This window comes from Oncorhynchus tshawytscha, linkage group LG13 (genome assembly GCF_018296145.1).
Source record: "Oncorhynchus tshawytscha isolate Ot180627B linkage group LG13, Otsh_v2.0, whole genome shotgun sequence".
In the NCBI taxonomy this organism is placed as follows: Eukaryota; Metazoa; Chordata; class Actinopteri; order Salmoniformes; family Salmonidae; genus Oncorhynchus; species Oncorhynchus tshawytscha.
In genome coordinates, this window is record NC_056441.1 from 29,500,860 (window position 1) to 29,521,085 (window position 20,226).

General features: G+C 42.4%; 1 protein-coding gene across 4 annotated transcripts in view; it reads left to right on the forward strand.

The window, feature by feature from the left end:
• The window catches only part of LOC112264648 (RNA polymerase II subunit A C-terminal domain phosphatase), a 128,908-nt gene extending 117,161 nt beyond the window's left edge, over positions 1-11,747 (forward strand). For all 4 annotated transcript variants that reach the window (XM_042295502.1, XM_024441396.2, XM_024441395.2 and 1 more), the window contains one exon: positions 11,077-11,747. In XM_042295502.1, the coding sequence (XP_042151436.1) occupies positions 11,077-11,097 (21 nt within the window). In that variant the 3' untranslated portion in view covers positions 11,098-11,747. The remainder of the gene's footprint in view (positions 1-11,076) is intronic.
• The last annotated feature ends 8,479 nt before the right edge of the window (positions 11,748-20,226 follow it).

Genomic DNA, 20,226 nt, shown 5'->3' on the forward strand with positions numbered 1-20,226 from the left:
GTAAAGCACAGTGTTGAGATTGCCTGCAATGACAACAAGCTCAGTCTGATGATACTGTGACACACCACCCCAGACCATGACGGACCCTCCACCTCCAAATCGATCCCGCTCCAGAGTACAGGCCTCGGTGTAACGCTCATTCCTGCGACGATAAACTCGACTCTGACCATCACCCCTGGTGAAACAAAGCCGCTACTCGTCAGTGAAGAGCACTTTGGTGGGTTTGTGCCCATAGGTGACGTTGTTGCCGGTGATGTCTGGTGAGGACCTGCCTTACAACAGGCCTACAAGCCCTCAGTCTAGCCTCTCTCAGCCTATTGTGGACAGTCTGAGCACTGATGGCGGGATTGTGCGTTCCTGATGTAACTCGGGCAGTTGTTGCCATCCTGTACCTGTCCCGCAGGTGTGATGTTCGGCTGTACCGATCCTGTGCAGGTGTTGTTACACGTGGTCTGCCACTGTGAGGACGATCAGCTGTTCAACCTGTCTCCCTGTAGCGCTGTCTTAGGTGTCTCACAGTACGGACATTGCAATTTATTGCCCTGGCCACATCTGCAGTCCTTATGCCTCCTTGCAGCATGCCTAAGGCATGTACACGCAGATGAGCAGGGACCCTGGGCATCTTTCTTTTGGTGTTTTTCAGTCAGTAGAAAGGCATCCTTAGTGTCCTAAGTTTTCATAACTGTGACCTTATGTGTCTTAACGACCAGTCCACAGGTGCATGTTCATTAATTGTTCATGGTTCACTGAACAAGCATGGGAAACAGTGTTTAAACCTTTTACAATGACGATCTGCGAAGTTATTTGGATTTTTACCAATTATCTTTGAAAGACAGGGTCCTGAAAAATGGACGTTTCTTCTTTTTTTTTTTTGCTGAGTTTAGGTATGCACTTTGCATCGGTATTGCACATCAGCTTTGAACTATCGGCCGATACCAATGTTGGCATTTTTAGCTAATATCGTCCGATTCCGATATATGTTCATTTGTATCTGTAACATAACAAAATGTGGGAAAAGTCAAGGAGTCAGAATTTATTTTCTGGCGACACTGTGTATACACACACACAGACTCCCTTCTGAGTCTGCCTATTAATGTCTGAAGGTAGAGCGGTTATACAAACACACACACATTTCGCTGTCAGCAGCCAGCCTTCACTGATGGGATCAGTTTGATTACCCTACTGCTCAGATGACAGCCTGCTGAGATGGCCCTGTTTTGATAAGATGACAATAATAAAACCTCCATGTAACTGCTGTGATAAAACAACTATAATACTAGACATCATTAAACTCTGTTCACTACATGACCTTACTTTTACCTCCTAATATGTGTTCTATAGTTGCAAAACAAACAGCGTGGTGCCAGTAAGTCATTCAGTAGGATGCTAGACAATACTATTCCACACCATTAGGCGATAGTGATTGAGGTTCAGTTTAGAGAGACGGTAAGGTTTTACACAGCAGGCTACTGTACTGCCATTTTATGAGCTTTCCCTTCACTAATATTAGATGACCTGCGCATCAGATTCCTCTACTGTGTTATCAACCTAAATAAATACCATCGGAAAAACTACTGCAACAGGTAGTTTCTTTTTTCTTGTAATAAAAACATCCGAATGTAATACATTTTATAAATTGTATTTGGTCGATTCGATTATTAATAGTAAGCAATAGAATCCAGCAACAGCTTCTTTTCACAAAGCAAGAAGAATATCAACCCGCAAGCGGGCACAGTCAAATAACCGTAAACATAATCACCAACACTTGATAAATAATGCAAAACACAAATCTAAAAGATTAATTGTGTAAAGAAACCTTTGTGGAAATACACTGCTCAAAAAAATAAAGGGAACACTAAAATAACACATTCTAGTCTGAATGAATGAAATATTCTTATTAAATCATTTTTTCTTTACATAGTTGAATGTGCTGACAACAAAATCACACAAAAATTATCAATGGAAATCAAATTTATCAACCCATGGAGGTCTGGATTTGGAGTCACACTCAAAATTAAAGTGGAAAACCACACTACAGGCTGATCCAACTTTGATGTAATGTCTTTAAAACAAGTCAAAATGAGGCTCAGTAGTGTGTGTGGCCTCCACGTGCCTGTATGACCTCCCTACAACGCCTGGGCATGCTCCTGATGAGGTGGCAGATGGTCTCCTGAGGGATCTCCTCCCAGACCTGGACTAAAGCATCCGCCAACTCCTGGACAGTCTGTGGTGCAACGTGGCTTTGGTGGATGGAGCGAGACATGATGTCCCAGATGTGCTCATTTGGATTCAGGTCTGGGGAATGGGCGTGCCAGTCCATAGCATCAATGTCTTCCTCTTGCAGGAACTGCTGACACACTCCAGCCACAAGAGGTCTAGCATTGTCTTGCATTAGGAGGAACCCAGGGCCAACCGCACCAGCATATGGTCTCACAAGGGGTCTGAGGATCTCATCTCGGTACCTAATGGCAGTCAGGCTACCTCTGGCGAGCACATTTCCCTAAAGAAATGCCACCCCACACAATGACTGACCCACCGCCAAACCGGTCATGCTGGAGGATGTTGCAGGCAGCAGAACGTTCTCCACGGCGTCTCCAGACTGTCACACAGGGCGCCAGTGGCGAATTTGCCAATCTTGGTGTTCTCTGGCAAATGCCAAACGTCCTGCACGGTGTTGGGCTGTAAGCACAACCCCGACCTCGAGCCCTCATACCACCCTCGTGGAGTCTGTTTCTGACCGTTTGAGCAGACACATGCACATTTGTGGCCTGCTGGAGGTCATTTTGCAGGGCTCTGGCAGTGCTCCTCCTGCTCCTCCTTGCACAAAGGCGGAGGTAGCGGTCCTGCTGCTGGGTTGTTGCCCTCCTACGGCCTCCTCCACATCTCCTGATGTACTGGCCTGTCTCCTGGTAGCACCTCCATGCTCTGGACACTACGCTGACCGACACAGCAAACCTTCTTGCCACAGCTCGCATTGATGTGCCATCCTGGATGAGCTGCACTACCTGAGCCACTTGTGTGGGTTGTAGACTCTGTCTCATGCTACCACTAGAGTGAAAGCACCGCCAGCATTCAAAAGTGACCAAAACATCAGCCAGGAAGCATAGGAACTGAGAAGTGGTCTGTGGTCAACACCTACAGAACCACTCCTTTATTGGGGGTGTCTTGCTAATTGCCTATAATTTCCACCTGTTGTCTATTCCATTTGTACAACAGCATGTGAAATGTATGGTCAATCAGTGTTGCTTCCTAAGTGGACAGTTTGTTGTTTAAGTGTTCCCTTTGTTTTTTTGAGCAGTGTATATCCTTGAAATTATATAGAAAGAAGAGTCAATTATAGATGGACAATAGTTGTTTTTATATGCATGTACAGTAGCTTATTTGTATTGCCTAATCTACAGGCCTAAAATATGTTTTGGTTTTTCTCGCAATGAAAACATCACCATGTAATACGTTTGATATATGTTAATTATAGATTTGATTAGTTTTAGGGTAGTTGGGCCGTAACCCTGGTATAAGGTATCTATGGTAATCTGGAAAAAGCCTGGGGGTGTTTTTTGAAGTAAATGCCTGCAGTCATCTTCTGCAATACGTTAGGAGATAAAGTAAATTGCATTCTTGATTTCACCTGTCGCATAGTTTTTCATTATGAGGCTTTCCGTTAGTCCCCAGTCACTTTTACATGGAGTTGGTTTACAAACGCACAATGACGAGTCCGGAGCCTTTTGAGTTACTCAAATAATCTCATTTCAGTATGGAATTCACAACTAAATGTTTGACACGTGTGTATATATAACTATTAAGTTAACTTTCTGAAATGTGCTAAATGCTCTGCAGTTGTACATTTTGTTTTGCTAATTTAGTAGTTAGCTTCTTCCAAAATCAAGTATTCGCTTGATAACAGCAGAGAATCCATTCCTGAATCAAGAGCCTTGCTGGCTAATATTTGTTTTGTGCTTACCGCAAACTGTGAGTAGTATTTTTGAGTTACTTGTATAATTTAGGTCAGACAATGTATAAAATATTTGTGATGTGCTCATTATCATTTAGTTATCATTCTCGATGGGATTTTACATGTATTTGTTAGCATTGCTAACCTTCGTATTACAGACTGTCAGTGGGGTTGGAAAACTGTGGCCGTTGTGTTCAGTGCCGGTATTACAGAATATACCGGTATGGCACAAGGTCTCTATGAATGTATGACAATCTGGATACCGCCCAAGCCTAGCCAGTACTGTTATTCCAATGTGCAGGGGTACTGGAGGGATTGAGGAAGGAATGTACATGTAAACAAGTGTAAAAGTGTATTTTAGCTGGATAAATACACATTTAAATGTGTTCCTTCCTTCCAAGTCGGAGACCACTATGATGACGCACCAAATGCGTTCGATGGATCCTTTTTGTCTTCTTCTAATGCCTCTTAATGAGAAAGTACTCCCAAAGTAATCAGATTACATTACTGAGTTTGGGTAATCCAAAGGTTACCTGTCCACAACTGTAATAAGTATGGTAACTAGTAACATATTACATTTAGAAAGTAACTTGTCCAACCATGAGTAAGTAATACAGTCCAGTAACAGCTTCTTTTGATGAATTATAAAGAAAATAGTAATATCAACCCGGAAGACGTGTGGTCAAATTATTTGCCGTAAACATGAGCATCACCACTTGTTGTGCTTATGGTGAACCACAAAATCAAACGGCAGTGGGCATCGGGTGGAGGTTAGTGGGACAAACTGACAGAAGACCACTAATGAGAGAGCCGCCACCTCTCTGTGGAGGTCTGTGTGGTGTAATCCTACTATACACGTTCCCCTACCTGCCTCATTAGCATCATGCTAACAAGCCCTCTGCTGAAGAGGTGTCACTGGGTGGAGAGGGGAGATGCCACAGAGCGAGGGGTGTAAGAGGGGAGAGGGGGGAATGTTTAACCCTTCACCCCCCTGGAGGGATCTCTGTGGGCAGAGAGAGGAGCGTCCCTCATTCTTGAATACACATGGAATCCTCTCACTCTGTTTGGTTTCACCCCACTCGCTCTGGCTTTGTTGGCATGGAAACATACGTTTACATTGCCAAAGCAAGTGAAATAGAAAATAAACAAAAGTGAAATAAACAATAAAAAATGTACAGTAAACATTACACTCAAGTTTCAAAGGAATAGACATTTTAGATGTCATATTTTGGCTATGTACAGTTATGATGTGCAAATAGTTGAAGTACAAAAGGAAAAACAAATAAACAAATATTGGTCGTATTTACAGTGGTGTTTTGTTCTTCACTGGTTGCCCTTGTGGCAACAGGTCACACAGCTTGCTGCTGTAATTTCACACTGATATTTCACACAATATATATGGGAGTTTATCAGAATTGGATTTGTTTTCAAATTCTTTGGGTCTGTGTAATCTGAGGGAAATATGTCTCTCTAGTATGGTAATACATTTGGCAGGAGGTTAGGAAGTGCATCTCAGTTTCCACCTCATTTTGTGTGCAGTGTGCACATGGCCTGTCTTCTCTTGAGAGCCAGGTCTTCCTACGGCGGCCTTTCTCAATAGCAAGGCCATGCTCACTCTGTACATAGTCAAAGCTTTCCTTAATTTCGTGTCAGTCACAGTGGTCAGGTATTCTGCCACTGTGTGTACTCTCTGTTTAGGGCCAAATAGCATTCCAGTTTTTTTGTTAAAATTCCAATGTGTCAAGTTATTATCTTTGGGGCTCTGTGGGGTCTGATTGTATTTGTGAAAAGAACCCCAAAACCAGCTTGCTTATGGGACTCTTCTTGAGGTTAATCTCTCTGTAGGTGATGGCTTTGTTATGGAAGGTTTGGGAATCACTTCCTTAAGGGACGGTTGAGCTAAAATAGGCTCATGCGATTAGCATTAGGTTGTGAGTAACAAGAGCATTTCCCTGGACATAGACATATCTGATATTGGCAGAAAGCTTAAATTCTTGTTAATCTAACTGCAAACTGTCCAATTTACAGCAGCTATTACAGTGAAATAATACCATGCTATTGTTTGAGGAGAGTGCACAATTTTGAAAAGTTATTAATATACAAATTAGGCACATTTGGGCAGTCTTGAAACAATATTTTGAACAGAAATGCAGTGGTTTGTTGGAACAGTCTCAAACGTTGCACCCACACGGCTGCCATCTAGTGGCCAAAATCTAATTGCACCTGGGTTGGAGTAATACATTATGGCCTTTCTCTTGCATTTCAAAGATGATGGTACAAAAAAAATACAAAATAACGTTTGTTTTTTTTCTTTGTATTATCTTTTACCAGACCTATTGTGTTATATTCACCTACATTCCTTTCCACAAACTTCAATGTGTTTCCTTTCAAATGGTACCAAGAATATGCATATCCTTGCTTTAGGGCCTGAGCTACAGGCTGTTAGATTTGGGTATTTTAGGTCATTTTAGGCAAAAATTGGGGGAAATACTTTTGACTGGATTTTGATAATTAGCGGGTATCGGGCTAATTCTGCACTGTATGCATTATTTGGTTTTACGTAGCACACGGAGGAAGTTATTTTTTTATTTACCCCTTTTCTCCCCAATTTCGTGGTATCCAATTGTCCCATCGCTGCAACTCTCGTACGGACTTGGGAGAGGCAAAGGTCGAGAGCCATACGTCCTCCGAAACACAGCCCAGCCAAGCCATATTGCTTCTTGACACAACGCCCGCCAACCTCGCCAATGTGTCAGAGGAAACACCATACACGTGGCGACCGTGTCAGCGTGCATTGTGCCCGGTCCTCCACAGGAGTTGCTAGTGCGCGATGGGGCAGGAACATCCCTGCCGGCCTAACCCTGAAGACGCTGGGCCAATTGTGCCCCACGCCATGGGTCTCCTGGTCGTGGCCGGCTGCGACAGAGCCTGGACTCGAACCAGGATCTCTAGCGGCACAGCTAGCACTGTGATGCAGTGCCTTAGACCACTGCGGCACTCAGGAGGCCCACACGGAGAATGTTTTTGCTGAATCTCAATTTGGTGTTAGTCCCATTTTGTGAATTCTTGGTTGGTGAGTGGACCCCAGACCTTACAACTATAAATGGTAATGGGTTCTATAACTGATTCAAGTATTTTTAGCCAGATCCTAATTGGGATATCGAAGTTATTGTTCCTTTTGATGGCGTAGAAGGCCATTCTTGTCTTGTCTCTCAGATCGTTTACAGCTTTGTTGAAGTTACCTGTGGTGCTGATGTTTGGGCCTAGGTAGGTATAGTTTTTGTGTGCTCTAGGGCAACGGTGTTTCGATGGAATTTGTTTTTGTGCTTCTGGGAACTGGACCTTTTTTGGAACACCATTGTTTTTGTCTTACTGAGATTTACTGTCGGGGCCCAGGTCTGACAGAATCTGTGCAGAAGATCTAGGTGCTGCTGTAGGCCCTCCATGGTTGGGAACAGAAGCACCAGGTCATCAGCAAACAGTAGACATTTGACTGGTTCTAGTAGGGTGATGCCGGGTGTTTCAGATTGTTCTAGTGCCTTCGCCAATTCGTTGAAATAAACAGTGCCTAGACTTTTTCCAAATGTTGTTACATTACTGCCTTATTCTGAAATGTATGAAATATTTTTTCCAACAATCTACACACAATACCTCATAATGGCAAAGCAACAACTGTTTTTTAGACATTTTAGCTAATTTATATAAAATTAAAAACTTAAATAAATCAAATAAAATTTGATTAGTCACATGTGCCAAATACAACCTTAGAGTGAAATGCTTACTAACAAGCACCTAACCAACAATGCACTTTACAGAATATGAATAAGAATAAGAAATCAAATTAACAAGTAGTTTAATTAAGAGCAGCAGTAAAATAACAGTAGTGAGACTATATACAGGGGGTACCAGTACAGAGTCAATGTGCGGGGGGGCACCAGTTAGTCGGGTAATATGTACATATAGGTGGAGTTATTAAAGTAACTATGCAAAGATAATTACAGAGTAGTTGCGTCATAAAAGAGAGAGGGGGGGGGGCAATGCAAATAGTCTGGGTAGCCATTTGATTAGATGTTCAGGAGTCTTATTGCTTTGGGGGTAAAAGCCTCTTGGATATAGACTAGGCGCTCCGGTACCGCTTGCCGTGCAGTAGCAGGGAGAACAATCTATGACTAGGGTGGCTGTGGAGTCTTTGACAATTTCTAGGGCCTTCCTCTGACACCGCCTGGTCCTGGATGGCAGGAAGCTTTGCCCCAGTGATGTACTGGGCCGTACGCACTACCCTCTGTAGTGCCTTTAGGCCAGAGACTGAACAGTTGCCATACCAGGCAGTGATGCAACCAGTCAGGATGCTCTCGATGATGCAGCTGTCGAACCTTTTGAGGATCTGAGGACCCATGCCAAATCTTTTCAGACTCCTGAGGGGGAATAGGTTTTGTCGTGCCCTATTCACGACAGTCTTGGTGTGCTTGGACCATGTTAGTTTGTTGATGATGTGGACACCTAGGAACTTGAAGCTCTCAACCTGCTCCACTACAACCCTGTCGATGAGAATGGGGGTGTGCTCAACCCTCCTTTTCCTGTATATTAAATTTACATAAGTATTCAGACCCTTTATTCAGTACTTTTGTTGAAGCACCTTTGGCAGTGATTACAGCCTTGGGTGTTCTTTGGTATGACGCTACAAGCTTGGCACACCTGTATTTGGGGAGTTTCTCCCATTTTTCTCTGCAGATCCTCTCAAGCTCTGTCAGGTTGGATGGGGAGCGTTGCTGCACAGTTATTTTCAGGTCTCTCCAGAGATGTTCGATCGGGTTCAAGTCCGGGCTCTGGCTGAGCCATTCAAGGACATTCAGCGACTTGTCCCGAAGCCACTCCTGCGTTGTCTTGGCTGTGTGCTTAGGGTCGTTGTCTTGTTGGAAGGTGAACCTTCGCCTCAAGTCCTGAGCGCTCTGGAGCAGGTTTTCATCAAGGATCTCTCTGTACTTTGCTCTGTTCATCTTTTCCTCTATCCTGACTAGTCTCCCAGTCCCTGCTGCTGAAAAACATCCCCACAGCATGATGTTGCCACCACCATGCTTCACCATGGGGATGGTGCCAGGTTTCCTCCAGACGAGAGCCTTGGCATTCAGGCCAAAGAGTTCAATCTTGGTTTCAACAGACCAGACCATCTTGTTTCTCATGGACATAGTTTTTAGGTGCCTTTTGGCAATGTCCAAGCATGCTGTCATGTGCGTTTCACTGAGGAGTGGCATCCGCCTGGCAGCTCTACCATCAAGGTCTGATTGGTGGAGTGCTGCAGAGATGGTTGTCTTTCTGGAAGGTTCTCCCGTTTGTCATCGTTTAAAATGTTCTTACTTGTCTGCTTGAAGTGTTTAGATTTGATAGGGAAGCTGAAAGGCCAAATATACTGTTTAAGGCATTCTACTGCCAAATTTACATCTTCACTATTACAGTGAAATGTTTTGTCCAGGAAGTTGAGATTGAATTTCTTGCTACTTAATTGTTTTTTGGTAAGTTTCTACACTACTTTCCTTCCATCTGTAGCATTTCTTAATGTTGTGCAGTTCCTATGGCGTTGATGCCTCACGATTGAGTATTGCTTCGTTCGAGTAGACTGTGAGTTTGCTGTGATCTGATAGGGGTGTCAGTGGGCTGACTGAACACTCTGAGATACTCTGGGTTGAGGTCAGTGATAAAGTAATCTACAGTACTACTGCCAGTGGATGAGCTGTAGGTGTACCTACCATAGGAGTCTCCTCGAAGCCCACCATTGATTATGTACAGAGGTACAGAAGTTGTGACCCGTTTTTGTTGGTTGTTTTGTCACAGTTGTGTCTATGGGGGCATATTTGGGAGGGCGTACTGTCACCTCCAGGTCGGTGTTCCCCTGTGTGCTGAAGAAGTATCAGGTTCTTGTCCGGTTCTAGCATTTAGGTTGCCACAGACTAGTACATGTCACTGGGCCTGGAAGTGGTTGTTCTCTCCCTCTAGGTTGGAGGAACTGTCATCGTTAAAGTATGGGGATTCTATTGGGGGGGGATATAGGTAGCACACATGAAGACATTTTTCTCTGAGATAATTTCCTTCTTATTTTCGAGCCAAATGTACCTGTTCTGACTCATTTAATAGAGTTTGTTAGTTCTGCTCTATACTAAATTAGCATACCCCCTGAGTCTCTTCCCTGTTTCACACCTGATAGTTTGGTGGATGAGACTACCAGCTCTCTGTAACCTAGAGGGCAACCAGCGTGTCCGTCTCCTCTATACCATGTTTCTTGTAGGATGACAATGTCTGTATTTCCAATTTCTTTGAAGTCTGGGTTCCTGCTTTTTAGGCCAAAGGCAGATCACCTCAGCCCTTGTATATTCCAGGATGAGATGGTAAAAGCTTTGTGTTCCATAGTGTCTAGTGTTCTTTCTCTCTTTCTGTATCACACACAGAGTCCTCTGTATGTGTGACTTTCTATTACGCTCTCTTTTTTTTCCTCTTTTTCTTCTCTCCTTTGTTCTCTGTCCGTCATCACCACAGCACAGTTTGGTTCTTTTAACATAACCGAGGCTTCACATCTCCTAGCAGTTGTCTTTTTTTCTTTCTTAGCCTATTGTGAATGGCGTCGGCTGGGTGGAGAATGGAACTACGGTAGCATCAACTACACCGTTCCAGTAGAATAAAATTAGATCCAGAGTAGAGTCCTACTCTCTCATTACATCAGACACGTTACTGTTAGAGCAGTCTTATGTGGATCGAGGCAAATTATTAATATAGCGATGAATCCTTTTCATGTTGGAAAGGGAGCTATGCGGTTTGGTACATCAGTAACTCCCTGTTCTGTCTGAATATTGTTGAGATAAGATCACGCATGCAATAGTTACCAAAGACCATCACATGGCTGCAATACTGTTCAGTCTTCAAGTCTGTTTGTCTCCTCAACATTGTTGCCTTTGTGTTTTGCTGTATTGCTCTTTCTGCTAATGGCTAAATGACATGCCTCCAGTATGATCTATACACATGATATAACATCATGCATATTAGTAGAAAATTCAATTTGTAACAATTGCAATATGTGAGTGTCAAGACCAAAATGTTTTACTCATCAATCAACCAATCTCTCCCTCTTTCTCCAGGGGACAGAAGCGCAAGCTTGAGGAGGAAGAGGGGGAGTCGGCGGACGAGTCCACCAAGGATTCTAACGAGGAAGAGGAAGGAAGCAGCTCAGAGGCTGATGAGATGGCCGCTGCCCTGGATGCGGAGCTTAACGACTTCATGTGACCGCAATGAATTTGATTGGACAAATTAACTGGATGTTTGATTGGATGTTTGTGAACAATAACTCACAGAACCCCCCCCACCCGAGTTATCCCAGCAGCTTTTCAACTACGTGGTACCTGAGAATCATTCTGTCTCTACGCTGTGTGCGTGCTTGTGTTTTATCAAGGTGAATGTGTTGTACAGAATGAAGAGGTAGGTTAGTACAGTAGGAAAGCGTTGGTGTGTAAATATAGTTGTAGATCATTTTTAGGGTTAATATAGAAACTTTCGACAAACACATTTGTGGTGTTGTTTTATTGTGAGATAAAAAATAGGATGTTTTACTTGAGTTTGTTTTTCTATTAAGACTTTTTTATATAAATTCAACAAATTATTAACTTTATTCATTGGTCATATGATGCCAAAGAGTTTGAACTAGGCCAATCAGAGCCTGCAGCTAAACATTTTACTCTTGACGTCACATTCTGTGATCCTATTTCCTGTTGTTTTTTTTTAGGGGTTGATCATTAAAACGTTGTTACCGGCAGAAAGACTAAGATGCCTGAATGTGTCCCATTGGCTCTTTTCCTCTGTTCTTCTCTACCTTGGTGTTGGTACCAGAGCCATATATAGAGGTCGATGTGTATGTATGACTCTGGTTGGTACCTTTTTATAAAGTCAACTGAGCTATCTGAGACAAACACCCAGGATGCACTGCAATATCAACATCATCCTCATCTTCATCATACCACTGTTAGTTATCAGCAGTCTATCTTTTGACTGACCTGGCTGAAAGCTCCAAGCAGGAAGTATAAGAGTTGCACTGTGGCAGTCCTCCTGGCTCCACCAATGAGATTTGCCAGTCCTCCTGGTTCTGCCAATCAGCGGTACCGGTCCACCTGGCTCCAACAATGGTCTTGATCAACATTTCCAACACCAACTAATGTGTTTTACTTCGAAAGATTAGCTGGTCTCGACCATAGATGACTCTAGTGCCCAAAAGCCCATTTTAACATGGACAGTGTCATTTACGACTTTCACCATTTTGAACTAGTCAACTAGATGGGACTTCCGATGGGTTAAGGAATGATCACATAATTCCATCCAGGTCATCAGGAGGGATCAGCCAATGAATTATACTCGTAAGCGAGCGATAATGATCCATAACTCAGGTGGCAATAAATCGGCAACCTTGGCTTTATATCTGTTCAAACAACAGACTCCAGGTGGCAGTATGCACCCTTTCAGTTAGTTTGCCAACTTATAGAAATGGTAGAAGAAGAAAATTGACTACTTAAAAATGGGCTCAATGGCACTGCAGGTTTTCTGAGATGCAATAATGGGACAGATACAATGATGCCATGTCTATCTAAGTCTATGGTCGAGACCCAATTACCTGTCAAAGTTATATGGTCAAGACCCACCAACCAGGTCACTGCCACCACCTCCCCTCACTGGAGCCTGTGATGGTGGGATGCGTTTTGTTGTTTTGCTTTATGCCATTCTTATTAGGTCTTACAGCTACTTCTGATTTATGTTTTAGTCAGTTGCAGAGTCAATGATTTGCTAACGGCTACATTTCAGCCAGGTTATAGAGTTCAGCAAGTGTAGTAATGTCCCCTGCTCTTAGTAGGGACATCAAACGTTCAGGCTGCTGCACAGACACTACGGAGGCTCTAGTCTAGGGCGCCTGGTTAAATTGTGTTTGAGAGCATTTTTTAACTCTCTAAATTGTTAGATGCGTAAGAAATAGATGCAATAGTTTGTGAGTAGGAAACATAACACCGAGTATATAAAACATTAAGGGCAGCTGCTCTTTCCATAACATGGCGAAAGCTATGATCCCTTATTGATGTCACTTGATAAATCCAATCAATCAGTGTAGATGAAGGGGAGGAGACCGGTTAAAGAATGATTTTTAATCCTTGAGACATGGATTGTGTATGTGTGCCATTCAGAGGGTGAATGGGCAAGACAACATATTTAAGTGCCTTTGAACGGGGTATGGTAGTAGGTGCCAGGCGCACTAGTTTGATTGTGTCAAGAACTGCAACGCTGCCAGGTTTTTCATGCTCAACAGTTTCCTGTGTGTATCAAGAATGGTCCACCACCCAAAGGGTGGGAAGCATTGGAGTCAACCTGGTCCAGCATCCCTGTGGAACGCTTTCAACACCTGGTAGAGTCCATGCCCCGATGAACTGAGGCTGTTCTTAGGGCGAAATGGGGGGGTGCCTCAATATAAGGAAGGAGTTCCTAATGTTTGGTATACTCAGTGTATATATCATCTTAAATTGACATGTTGAATTATTTTGCCATATTAAATAATTTTATTTTCCTCTAATTTCCCTAATGTGGACACTTTCTGTTACTACCTTACACAAGCTTCCATTTACACCCCATAAAATCTCTATAAAAGTCGCTGGCCACACACCTATATACGGATTTGACAGTCCGACTATCACCTACCTACATACCAGCCAACCGTTGTCACTGTCGATATCCTATGCCGCGTCGTGATTCGTTGAAGTTGACTAACAGAAAAAGTGGTTTGTTCCCTTTTCCATGTTGGCAGCCTCATGAAATGAACATCCGATATTCTACAAGTCTTCATCTAACCAACCATGTACAGTGCCTTCAGAAAGTATTCACACCTCTTTTTCTAAATGTCATTGGTCTAGGCACACTGTACCCCATAATGTCAAAGTGGAATTATGTTTTACAAATTTCATTAAAAATGAAATGTCTTCAGTCAATAAGCATTCAAACCCTTTGTTATGGCAAGCCTAAATAAGTTCAAGAGTAAAAATGTGCTCAACAAGTCGCATAATAATTTGCATGGACTCTGTGTTCACTAAGTGTTTACCATGATTCTTGAATGACTACCTCATCTCTGTGCCCCACACATACAATTATCTGTAAGGTCACTCAGTCGAACTGTGAATTTCATACACAGATTCAACCAAAGACCAGGGAGGTTTTCCAATGCCTCACAAAGAAGGGCACCTATTGGTAGATGGGTAAAATAAAAAAAAGCATGGTGAAGTTATGAATTACACTTTGGATGGTGTATCAATACACCCAGTCACTATAAAGATACAGATGTCCTTCCTAACTCAGTTGCTGGGGAGGAAGGAAACCACTCAGGGATTTCACCATGAGGCCAATGGTGACTTTAAAACAGTTACAGAGTTTAATGGCTGTGATGGGAGAGAACTGAGGATGGATCAACAACATTGTAGTTACTCCACAATACTAACCTAAATTACAAGAGTGAAAAGAAGGAAGCCTGTACAGAAAATAAATATTCCAAAACATGCATCTTGTTTGCAACAATGCACTGAAGTAATACTGCAGTAAACGTGCCAAAGCGATTTACTTTTAGTCCTGAATACAAAATGTTAAGTTTGGGTCAAATCCAATACAACACATTACTGAGTACCACTCTCCATATTTTCAAACACAGTGGTGGCTGCAGCATGTTATGGGTATGCTTGTAATTGTTAAGGACTGGGGAATTTGCTTAGCACCATTCTGTTTTTTTATGCTGACAAGAGGCAAAATCCTAGAGGAAAACCAAGTTCAGTCTGCTTTCCACCAGATGCTGGGAGATGCATTCACCTTTTCAGAGGACAATAACCTAAAACACAAGGCCAAATCTACACTGGAGTGGCTTACCAATTTACAGTTTTGACTTAAATCTACTTGAAATTCTATGGCAAGACTTGAAAATGGTTGTCTAGCAGTGATCATCATCCAGTTTGACAGAGCTTGAAGAATTTACAATAAATATTAATGGGCAAATGTTGCACAATCCAGGTGTGGAAAGCTCTTCGACTTACCCAGAAAAACTCACGGCTGTAATCACCGGCAAAGGTGTTTCTACAAAGTATTGACTGTCAATATTTATGTAAATTAGATGTATGTATTTCATTTTCAATAGATTTGCTTCAATTTCTAAAAACATGTTTTCACTTTGTCATTATGGGGTATTGTGTATAGCTGGGTAAGATTTATATATATATATATATATATATATATATATATATATATATATATATATATATATATATATATATATATAATCCATTTTGAATTCAGGCTGTAACACAACAAAATGTGGAATAAGTCAAGGGGTATGAATGATTTCTGAAGGCTCTGTATAGATTATTCCAAGTTTCCGCGTGGTCTTTGAGTAGTGCTTGTTTAAACAGCGCTATAGCATGAACGTTTGCCCCCTGTCCTATTGATTTCAGAGTGATGTGGAAGTGATTCACAAAACGTGTGTTGCGTTACACGTACCACGTTGGCGACCCACTTGAATCAAAATGCAACACTTCAAAATGGAGCTAGCTGTCTTCTGCAAGTTCTCCTCTAACCAGTGATGTCCACATTATAGCCTTATTCAGTGTGGCTTTTGAGCTGTTGGTTTTAACAGGATGTGCAACCTCATCTCACCTCTCTCGTGCAGTTGTGTTCTCCAGGTTGTTCTCTAACCAGTGAATATCTCCATACCCCCACAGATCTATGAGCGATTTATTGCTACAGTACAAGTCATATGATTACTATTGTTGTAGATGGTGCATTTTGTGTTCGGTTTTCAAAATCACAAACTGCATATTGGTTATTGATTTTGACTCTTTAATAGTCTTTTGACTTTGGGCTATATTAAAATGGCTTGTCAACAGAAAGCAGCGACAGCATGATTTTCAATTGAACTTTCAACATTAATTTCCAATGGCATTGTACTTAATCAGGTAAGAACTGCTGATTGAGTCCAATAATGTGCTGGGATTGATTTATTTTAATGAGACTGTGCATTCAGAAACTAATCAGACCCTTTACTCAGTACTTTGTTGAAGCAGTGATTCCAGCCTCCAGTCTTCTTGGGTATGATGCTACCAGCTTGGCACACTGTATTTGGGAAGTTTCTCCCATTCTTCTCTGCAGATCCTCTCAAGCTCTGTCAGGGTGGATGGGGAGCATCCCTGCACAGCTTTTTTCAGGTCTCTCCAGAGATGTTCGATCGTGTTCAAGTCCAGGCTCTGGTGGGCCACTCAAGGACATTAAGAGACTTGTCCCAAAGCCACTCCTGCGTTGTCTTGACTGTGTGCTCAGGGTCATTGTCCTGTTGCAAAGTGAACCCCAGTCGGGTCCTGAGCGCTCTGGAGCAGGTTTTCATCAAGGATCTCACTGTACTTTGCTCCATTTAACTTTCCCTCGATCCTGACTAGTCTTCTGGTCCCTGTTGCTGGAAAAACATCTCCACAGCATGATGCTGCCACCACCATGCGTCACCTTAGGGCGTGACGATTGGCGTTCAAGAGTTCAATCTTGGTTTCATCAGACCAGAGAATCTTGTTTCTCATGGTCTGAGAGTCCTTTAGGTGCCTTTTGGCATTCTCCAAGCGGGCTGTCATGTGCATTTTACTGAGGAGTGGCTTCTGTCTGGCTTGATTTGGGAGAGTGCTGTTGTCCTTCTGGAAGGTTCTCCCATCTCCACAGAGGAACTCTGGTGCTATGTCGGAGTGACCATTGGGATCTTGGTCACCTCCCTGACCAAGGCCCTTCTCCCCCGATTTCTCAGTTTTAAATGGAAGTTTCTTCCATTTAAGAATGATGGAGGTTCTTGGGGACCTTTAAATCTAGACATTTTTTTAGTACCCTTTCCCAGATCTGTGCCTCGAAACAATCCTGTCTCGGACCTCTAGGACAATTCCTTCGACCTCATGGCTTGGTTTTTGCTCTGACATGCGCTGTCAGCTGTGAAACCTTATATAGACAGGTGTGTGCCTTTCCAAATCATATCCAATCAATTGAATTTACCAATATAGAAATATCTCCAGGATGATCAATGGGAACAGGATGCACCTGAGCTCAATTTCGAGTCTCATTGGAAGGGTCTGAATACTTATGTAAATAAGGTATGTTTTTTATTTTGTATAAATTAGCAAACATTTCTAAAAACCTGTTTTCACTTTGTCATCATGGGGTATTGTGTGTAGATTGATGCGGATTTTAGATTAAGGCTGTAACACAACAATGTGGAAAAAGTCAATGGGTCTGAATACTTTCGGAATGCACTGTATACCAGAAATCACCAAAACGGGTTTGCCCTGCCTGCTCTTAGGTCATTTTAGAATCCAGGGCTGCGATTGTTCAAGGGTGAGAGGTCATGGGTCAGGAGTTAAAGCTGTGATGCTGGGTCCTCACCCAGAACATTGACTGCCACTTCATTATTAACCTGATTAGATAGATAGATGAAATAGTTATTTTTTTCATTGTGTCATTTAAGCCATTCACCCCACCCTTGGTTGTTTTCTCTATTCTGTTTTGGTTTGTTATTATTTTCAATGAAAAGACTGATGTGTAAAAGTATTTGTATATTCTATTTCTTACTTGACCTGACAGAAAATATACTTTTCATTTAATAAATATTTGTTTGTTTTTTTAATTGTCTTTGAAGTGTGTCTATCTCAATCTGTGTGTGTGTCTGTGTTGAGAAAAATAACAAATAACGAGTTCCCAGAGGTAAATCTGGTTGGTGCCGAGCTCAGTGGTGGCATTGAGCAGCAGTGGATAGAGATTTGTTTAGCCAGTCAGACTAAAAAACTTTTACAAACAATGTTTCTGTTGGAGGAAAAGCAGGCAGTCCATTACCTCTGGATGAACTGCTGCTCGCCCAGATATGGATCGTGCACACACCATACACACACTATACTCACCACACACACACACACACACACACTAGTGTTGTTTTACTTCACATCTCTGGGCCTCATTTCCCCCACCACCATGTCACAGGAGAAAAATGATTACCTCAACATATGGTCATAAGAGTGAGTTAATAGACTGGCAGTGAGCCGCATGTGACTTTATGATAAGATGATTGGATATGAACTGAGACTTTGTTGTTGTGGCTTCTTGGGTTATGAATTAATTATCCCTCGCTACAGTCAGTATGTCTACGGAAGCTCTGTGGAGTCTGACAGACTGACGTCTATCTACCAACATGGTACTGGAAAAATGGAACATGGTACTGGAAAAACTACTTTTTCCTCAGTTTTCGGCTGATTATGAGTTGATTTGGGACATTTTTTACGAGTAATATTAAAATTCAATCTGTCTTCGAAATGCTTACTCACTAATAGACCTGTATTCGCACAATTTCTATTGCACCTTTTGACATTGTTGATCAATGGAAAATAGATTGAATCTAAAGAAATCCATTCCCAGCGACCATTAGGCCCTGTGTCAGACATCCCTCTCACACAACTTTTATAATTGATACATGTGTAATGATATGTAACGAATGGAGTTTATTGTACCGATGCTTCCCAAATGGCACCCTATTCCCTATATATATTGCATTACTAGTGCACTAAATAGGGAGTAGGGTGCCGTTCGAGACCACTCTAATGTATGGAACCTGAAATGCACCTCTGGGTTTCTCATCATCACAGAGACAGTCTCATTGTCTGAATGTACATTACACAGCAGGAGTCATCATGTAAAAGTTGATTAGTAGTTTGTAATGATGCGAAGGGGATGGAGACCAAGGGACTGTAACTGGGGAGAAAAACATGAGATTTCCAAAGCATTTTCATTATAATTTTCTATTTGACCATATCCTTACTCTCCAGACAAAGATCCTAGAATATAACGTAGTGTTTAGTTGTAACTGATCTTCTTCAGAGATGGTCTCATTGATCTCATTTCATTCAGTGTGAAATTATAATCTTCCGTCAGGAGTGAAATGCAATATATAAGTCTCTGTACAAGTATGCTCTATACAGGCTTTACAGTTGTCTGTTTTATGCCATTAAATCACTTAAATGGGTGTCCAGGTGAGGTGTTGGTTATGGTCCTCCACCTCTCTCTCCATCCCTCCATTCCTCTATCCATCTCTCCATCCATCATCCTTAGTCAGGAGGTCTTAGAGTGGCAGGGTAGGTGAGGAAAAAGATCACTCAGACGAATCCTCTCTTTCACACCGGGATCCCTCCATCCCTGTTCCAGATGATTGACAGATGGTTCATCGTTCATTCCACGATTCTGTCGAGTTGGCTTTTCCGCTTATATCTTCTGTTCTGCTGTATTTTCTCCTGTTTTAGGTGTCACTCACATCTGTCTCCAGCCTGACAGACAAAACTCCCAGCCAATGGTCTTTCTGGTCTGGTTGACATGTGAAGACCAACCTATCTCAGCAGGTTTAGGTCCCCTGGGGACGGGAGTATTTGAGACGGTAAATCACTGTGGAGAGGAGAGAGAAGAGGAGACCACAGAAGAAGAAGCGCTTCTAACCTCAGGGTCTTTCTTGGATAAATACTGGTAATATAAGAGTTTATGTAGTCTCATCTTCTATGGTTAAGTTTTACAGATTAAAACATTAAGTCTCTCAGGCCGTCTCTGTTTCTACATGGTGTGAAGCCTTCTGCTTCTTTCTTTTACCGTCTGTACTGCCTCGTCAACCTGCTGCTGTCTCCATATACCTGTAGTTGTAAACTATACAGGTTGCCATTTCAGAGATTAGTTCAAAGGAGGCCAATTTGCTACATGAGCTGTAGTCTCTCTGGGTTCCGAGATTACATGAGCTGTCAACTATGATATGTTTCGCTTCTGTAGCAACAGGGTACCTCTACTCTTTTCATAGTAGCTTGTCCTCTACTGTTAAAGGTAACAGTTTCCCCTGTGAACTTTAACCTTTCCTGAAGGTAAAGACATATTGTTGGTGAGCAAGTCAGCCATCCTACAGATCTCCTATGTCCCACAGCTCTCTCCTCATCCCAAGATACCACCTTTAAACAGGGTTGTTAGAATGTCAGGCTTTGCTCTCCTGTATGAAGGCCAGGAAGAGGAAACCAAACCGGCTGTTAGTGGAAAGGTCTTCAAACAGAAAGGTTCTGTTAACAGGAGATTGAGGATGACTGAGCACCCTGAGTTCACCAATATAGCAGCATGAGCATCAAAGTTATTACTCAAATCCATTACAATCAATGTGGTTTGTCATGAGAATATATGTGGGGATG